The 7457-nt window shown below is 51.1% G+C and overlaps 1 protein-coding gene across 1 annotated transcript; it reads right to left on the bottom strand.

Moving 5' to 3' along the window:
- Positions 1-492: 492 nt before the first annotated feature.
- Positions 493-2497, bottom strand: LOC136470809 (probable inactive linolenate hydroperoxide lyase). Its single transcript, XM_066468544.1, has one exon. It carries the CDS (start codon positions 2307-2309, stop codon positions 801-803), a length of 1509 nt encoding a protein of 502 aa, XP_066324641.1. The 5' UTR covers positions 2310-2497; the 3' UTR covers positions 493-800.
- Between the last annotated feature and the right edge of the window lie 4960 nt (positions 2498-7457).

Genomic DNA, 7457 nt, shown 5'->3' with positions numbered 1-7457 from the left:
TACTTGATATTTTCTGTCATATTACTGTACTTGATAGTACGATACTCTCTCTAGTCGTACATGATACGTGATGTCTTTTACTCACTCCGTTTTTTGATTTTTTTTTTTTTTTTTTTTTTTTTGCATATCTCACATTTGGATGAGTCAAAAATTTTAAATTTTTACTAGATATATAACTTTGTATTTATTAAAAAGATATTAAATTATAAGTCAGATGATACCTATTATACATCACAAAGATTACTAATTTTTTTGTATATTTTTTCTTGAACTTAGTTTGACTCCTCGAAATGAATGAGATGCACAATCTTTTTGGGGTGGAGGGGTCGGAGTATATATATCAAACTTCTAAAACTGATCAAAAAATATTTGCATAGTTTTGTTTTGAGAAGTACTCTCAATAATCCTATGAGTATTTTTAGCTTTTATATAAAAAAACCTTTGTATTTTTGGTTGAAAATAAATGGTCAAAATGAATTAGACAACATGCCATGAAAAAGTAAACCAAAAGTTCAAAGTAAGATACAAGGGAGACTAGAAACAAGTCATTTGAGGAGGAGATGATGTTCATTTAATTTGTTTGCAGCAGCAATAGCATCACTAACGAATTCACTATACAAGTGTGTCCTGCCTGCGTATCCATCCACACTTTTGCAATTGCACAAGTGTTTTTATTATCAACAGCCGGGTGAGACACCGATCCATCGAACACAGAGTATGTATGACAAGGAGGGCCTCTACACGTTACTACACGGCCGGCATCGGCGAGACGGCGACGACGTGGTCACCGATCCTCCATGTCACTGTTGCGCTCCGGCGGCGGCTGCCGGCGACAAGCTGGGAGAAGGCTGCCGCTTGACGAGCTTGGTGAACGATGTGCCCTCCACCACGAAGTCGTCGTACCGCCGGAACATCTCGGCCAGCAGCATGCACGCCGTGTCCACCACCACCTCCTTGGCGGCGCACTGTTTATTCCCGGGCGCCGGCTGCGCCGTTTCTGGTCCGTTGGACCAGAAGAGGTGCTGCAGCAGCTTAGCGCCGTCGTCGCCAAGGAACCGCTCTGGCACGAACTCCTCGGGCCGGTCGAACACCTCGGGGTCCCGCATCGCCAGCGGCTGGTACCCGCACAGCACCTCGCCCTTGGACACCTGGTACGCGGCGCCGCCTTGGGAGCGCAGCACGAAGTCCCTGCGCGCGCGGCCGAACTGCAGCGGCACGGGCGGCTGCATCCGGAGCATCTCGTACACCGTGGACCGCACCAGCGGCATGGACTCCCGGACGGCGGCGAACCCGAGGTCGGCGTCGGGGTCTTTGTCCATGGCGCGCCGCACCTCCTCCCGCAGGCGCGGGCGCAGCCCCGTGGCGTCGGCGGCGTCGCCGACCTTGGCGACGAGGAAGGGCAGGAAGACGGAGAAGCCGCCGAAGGCGTTGAAGCCGAGCACGAAGAGGATGTTGTTGATGGCGTCCTTCTTGCCGATGCCGTGCTGCGTCTCGGCGTAGGCGACGGCCTCGGCGCCGTGCTTCTCGACGAAGCGGTAGAGCAGGTAGTAGCCCGGCCAGATGAGGAAGGACGGCAGCGGGAAGGAGTGGATGAGGAGCTCCTCCAGCGGCTGGACGAGGCCAACCTTCTGGGTGGGCAGGATCTGCCACGCCAGCCAGATGTCGAGGATGGTGAAGCCGAAGTTGTCCACCAGCCAGTCGGCGGACGGGTCGGCGCCGACGAACGCCTTGCAGAGGAACCGGAAGATGCATTGCTGCAGCGGGACGAGGTAGCTGGCGGAGGGCTTGTCGTCGGTGGCCTTGCCGGCGAACTCGGCGTCCACGGTGTCGAGCATGGCGCCGACGCCGGCGCGGAAATCGACGGGCCATCTGCGGGCGCTGCGGTGGAGGAGGTCCATGGCGAAGGTCTTGATGCGCGCGTGCTCGGGCTCCTCGGTGTCCAGGTAGACGCCGACGCGGGTGCCGCCGGTGAAGCCGGTGCCCGGGTTGTAAGGCCCGATGAGGATGTCGCGCTTGTCGACGAGGTCCGGGTCGAAGAGCGCGGTGAAGGCGGCGGCGTCGACGATGGCGACCACGCGCGGGTCGATGCCGACGAAGAAGGGGAAGGTGGGCGGGATGTTGGTGCGGAACACGGTGCTGCGGTGCGCCGCCGCGCGCTTCCGGAAGAACTCGTCCTGGCTCTGGAACCAGAAGTAGTCCAGGCGGTCCCGCAGCGGGCCCAGCACCGGCGGCCCGTAGCTGCCTGGTATCGGCCGCGGCGGAGGCGTCACCGACGCGCTCGCCGTCGGCGACACGAAGGACGGCAGCATGGCTTAGCTAGCTAGCTGCCAAGTCGTCGCTGCTGGCTTGCTAGCTAGCTATCTCCCGTGTGTGGTGGTGGTGAGCTCAGCTCAGCTCAGCTCCATCGATGGATCATCACGCTCCGATATCCGTTATGTAGGGGAGGAGCGAGGCTAGATCGAGACAGAGAGTACAGTGTCAGTTGCCAGCGTGTGGAAGCCCACACAGGCTGTACAAGCACAAGCAACAAGGGGCGGGCACGTTGCCATTCTGCCGACGAGGACAGTGCCAGACTACTACGGATCATGTGGGCCCGAGCAACATGCTAGGGAGCGATGTGATTGGCTCACACCTTTCACATTTGCTTTCGTTTAGAAAAGTAGTATTGACTTGAAACAATTTAGCAACTATACGAGCACGTACTCCTATTTAAATTCCAACTACTATCTTAATACTAGTTTTAGTCCCCTCATGTTGCCACGGGAATTTAAGGTGTACGTGCAGGAAAAAAAGCAGCATATATCTATTTAAGTTGCATTTAAAGATTGAATTTGCTTGTAGAAAAGACTAAGTTGGTTTTAGTATCGCAAATACGCAACCATCGTGCTCTAGCGCGACGACGCGGCCCCGCTCCCATGCTCTCCATCTCTTCTTCTCCATCTTTGGCGGACTTAGAAGGGCGTTGGGGGGGGGGGGGGGCATGACACGGCGGTGGTGGCGGGCGACACAGCTGGGCGGCGGGAGACGGCGGTTGGGTGGGGCTGGCAGCGGAGCTTGTCAGTGACCTGCCCGGCCTGTGATTAGAGGAGGGCAGGGTCGAGGGCGGGGGCGGGAGCCACCGGCCGCCGGTGGTGGGGGCAGGGGCGAGGACGACGCTGACGGAGGCGTCGCAGCGGAGGTTAGGGGAGGGCAGGGTTGAGGGATGAGGGCGGCGTGGCCGGCAGCGAGGCAACTGCTGGTCGGGGGTGGAGCAAGCAGAGCGGCGCGAGGAGGAAGACGGTCGCTCGATTCCCCTGTAAAACCCATGTAAAATATTTCTTACAGCAGATATATTATTGTGCCTCGGGTGAATTCAGAAAGCTAACTGTCTTTGTTACGCCTCTGCTTCAAGATATGTTTCCACTTTCCAGCCGCGTTTACATAATTTAGATGTTAGGCGCTGTATCATGCTAAGTCAGTGAAGAATGCTTACTTTGTATGCTATCAAAAATAAAATAATATTATCTTTAACCCTCTTGCTCCCTAATCATTAGTTACTTGATCTCAAGCCGAAACATACGGAAGTACGACACAGGGCAAGTTTTTGGTATGCCCATATAGACAGAAAACATATTTCTAATGCAATATTGAGAGCTTCGTATCTGAACCAATGTACTGTCCATACTGAACTTGAAATTTGAGAAAGGTTAACTGTGTGATGACTCGTAGGAAGAAGTCTCCAGTCCACGCCATCATGGCGCTCACATTACACCAATGCATGTGGCGTGACAGTGCGATACTATCGCGCCAGCCACACTGACGTGACCAAAGGTCACATTTGCAAAATTTTTCTAAAAGCAGTAATTATTAAAATATTGATTAAAAATATTAAAAAGCCACCTATACTTTTTTTTTTGCCTCTCATCTCTAAAGCACACCTCACACACACGGTATATAAACAAATCTACAACTATACTTAGAGATACTCGAAGATGACTCCGAACGTGGCGGACACATCATTTGACCATTGTGGCATATCTACGTGAGAGGCAATAGAAATTATTAATTTCTGTAATTAAAACTCCGAGGTGAGGCTCCTGGTTGGCATATCTACATGTAATTAATTTCTGTAATTTGCTTGTAGAAAAGACTAAGTTGGTTTTAGTATCGCAAATACGCGACCATTGTGCTCTAGCGTGACGACGCGGCCCCGCTCCCATGCTCTCCCTCTCTTCTTCTCCATCTCTGGCGGACTTAGAAGGGCGTTTGGGGGGGGGGGGGGGGCGCCGAGCGACACGGCTGGGCGGCGGGAGACGACGGTTGGGTGGGGCTGGCAGCGGAGCTTGTCGGTGACCTGCCCGGCCTGTGATTAGAGGAGGGCAGGGTCGAGGGCGGGGGCGGGAGCCACCGGCTGTCGGTGGTGGGGGCAGGGGCGAGGACGACGCTGACGGAGGCGTCGCAGCGGAGGTTAGGGGAGGGCAGGGTTGAGGGACGGGGGCGGCGTGGCCGGCGGCGAGGCAACTGCTGGTCGGGGGTGGAGCAAGCAGAGCGGCACGAGGAGGAAGACGGTCGCTCGATTCCCTAATCGCGCGACCGGTCGCGGCATAACTTTATCCTCTTATTATATGTAAATAGGAATGCTAAACACCACAAGGGTGTTTTAGCACCTATAAATACACGATTTTTTCGTGTATCTGACATGAGGCTCCGACCGACTCCTCCCCTCCGCGCTCCTGTCCTCCCCTCCACATGCTCTCTCTCTCACCGGCGACGAGACCGGCGAGCTCCTCCCGGTGCCCGCGCCTCCTCGCGCTCAGGCGACAGCGCCACGTGTAGCCTCCGACCGGACCGGACCTTCGTCGCCACCATCAGGCCCGACCTCCGCTGCCGCCTCCGCCGCCCCCAAGCCGGACCTCCGCCACCGCCCCCGCGGCACGGTCGTGTCGTGCCCGCTCCGCCGCGATTTGTTGCTTGTGATCTTTGCCGACACAGCCACGATTTGTCCTTGTCTTTTCATAGAAAAAAAATTATTTCATGTCATCTGTGCCAACGAAGAAGATAAACAGTGCCGCGGGCGGCGCGACGGGTGGTTGAAGGTAGAAGATGAACAGTGCACACATGCTGCTGGAGGTAGAAGATGAATAGTGCTAGAAAAATTCAGGTGTGGAGTTGGGGTAAAACACCCAAGTGTCGAGCAGACAGACTCGTATGTAAAACCCATGGAACATATTTCTTACAGCACATATATTATTGTGCCTCGGGTGAATTCAGAAAGCTAACTGTCTTTGTTACGCCTCTGCTTCAAGATATGTTTCCACTTTCCAGCCACGTTTACATAACTTAGATGTTAGGCGCTGTATCATGCTAAGTCAGTGAAGAATGCTTACTTTGTATGCTATCAAAAATAAAATAATATTATCTTTAACCCTCTTGCTCCCTAATCATTAGTTACTTGATCTCAAGCCGAAACATACGGAAGTACGACACAGGGCAAGTTTTTGGTATGCACATATAGACAGAAAACATATTTCTAATGCAATATTGAGAGCTTCATATCTGAACCAATGTATTGTCCATATTGACCTTGAAATTTGAGAAAGGTTAACTGTGTGATGGCTCGTAGGAAGAAGTCTCCAGTCCACGCCATCATGGCGCTCACATCACACTAATGCATGTGGCGTGACAGTAGGATACTATCGCGCCAGCGACACTGACATGACCAAAGGTCACATTTGCAAAACCTTTCTAAAAGCAGTAATTATTAAAATATTGATTTAAAATATTAAAAAGGCACCTATACTTTTTTTTTTTTTGCCTCTCATCTCTAAAGTACAGCTGTAGTAAGTATCGGTTCGGATACAGACACACACCACCACATATGCATACCTCATACACACGGTATACAAATAAACCTACCACTATACTTAGACAACGAACGCAGCTGAGAGATACTCGAAGATCAATAGACTCCGAGCGTGGCGGGCACATCATTTGATCATTGTGGCACATCTACGTAAGAGGCAACCGAAATTATTAATTTCTGTAATTAAAACTCCGAGGTGAGGCTCCTGGACCCAGGACCGGCCGCTCAAACCACAGCGAGCAAGCCAACTGAGCTACGGCTCGTCCTCAAAAGCCACCTATACTTGGTGGCGAGGTGGTGCGGGGCGCGGTGTTGATGGCGCTCGTGGTCATCGGCGGTGTCCTGCTGCTCCGTCGCCTGCACCGCTCCACCACCCGCTGGGACCACGCGCGAGGCCGCAAGCCGTTGCCGACACTCTCTCTGGTGAGAAGGTGATCCCGCTTCCTACCCTAGACAACATTGTTGGTGGAGTTCACAAAAATGTGTCCTTTTCTGTGCTTCGAGGAGAAAAATCTCGATGCAAATAAAGCTTGGTCTCATGTATTGTTGGCGGAGTGGAGTTATGCACAGAGACATCTGATGCCAGCTTTCAGTGATAGGAAAACTAAGATAGCTTCAAGTTAATTGTTATAGTTTACACGAAGACTTTGAACAGGGCTCAACAACATTCATTTTTATGCCCAGGAGCTCATATTTTGGCTTTATGCATCTATGACTATATATGCACTGATAATTAGCTATGGTTCCTTCAAGCTTGCCTTTTATACTAACTAGAAACTCTTGCGCGCCCCACCGGCCGGAATGTAGAGAAATTTTCTAATCAAGTAGTATCACAGGTAATTCTCTTTATGATTATTACGTAGATAATTATCATCATTCATGCATTGACAAACCATTCACAAATAATAAATCTGAGATCTACTACCGTAGAACCAACCATCCGATTGGCATACAGCACTCACTCAGGTCTCACAATATCACAAATTACAGTGAACCAAAAGCTACATATAAAGGCCGAAAGAAATAATCTGAGATCTATTGCCTCTGCATGACTGAGCTCAAGGTATGATTTTGGCAGTTCAGCGCATTGTCCCAAACCATTTGTACTACAAACTCCAGCAACTCATTCAGAGTCATCCGTATGAGTATCCTAAGAAATTAGCAATTAACAAAACGCTGTGGTTACGGTGCACCTTACTGTAATATGAAATGGGATTGTTATGACAGCACCACACCAGCTGTGGTACCTCATCATAAATTATGACGACAACAACCAAGTCATGAGAAATAGAAACGACTGCAGAAGCAAAATCAACTGAAAAGACACAAATATGACCTAACAGTAAATTGCTGACATAAAGGTATAATTTAGATAGAGAAATAGAAACGACTGCAGAAGCAAAATCAGCTGAAATGACTCATATGTAACCTAACAGTAACTCGCTGCTAGTAGAATGCAAAAACCTTGGAGTACACTTTACTAACCTCCAGTTTGCGAGACACGCGATTAGTTAGAAGGTAATTTTATCGCCATGGCTAGCGTCCGGACGCTCACGCAGCATGCGCACCCTGCCTTAGTCGTTGCGCCCATGTGTCCGGACAACTCGCCTCGCAC

This window comes from Miscanthus floridulus, chromosome 8 (genome assembly GCF_019320115.1).
Source record: "Miscanthus floridulus cultivar M001 chromosome 8, ASM1932011v1, whole genome shotgun sequence".
Lineage (NCBI taxonomy): Eukaryota > Viridiplantae > Streptophyta > Magnoliopsida > Poales > Poaceae > Miscanthus > Miscanthus floridulus.
Note: the sequence above shows the minus strand (reverse complement) of the source record. Positions and strands in the feature narration are given on the sequence as shown.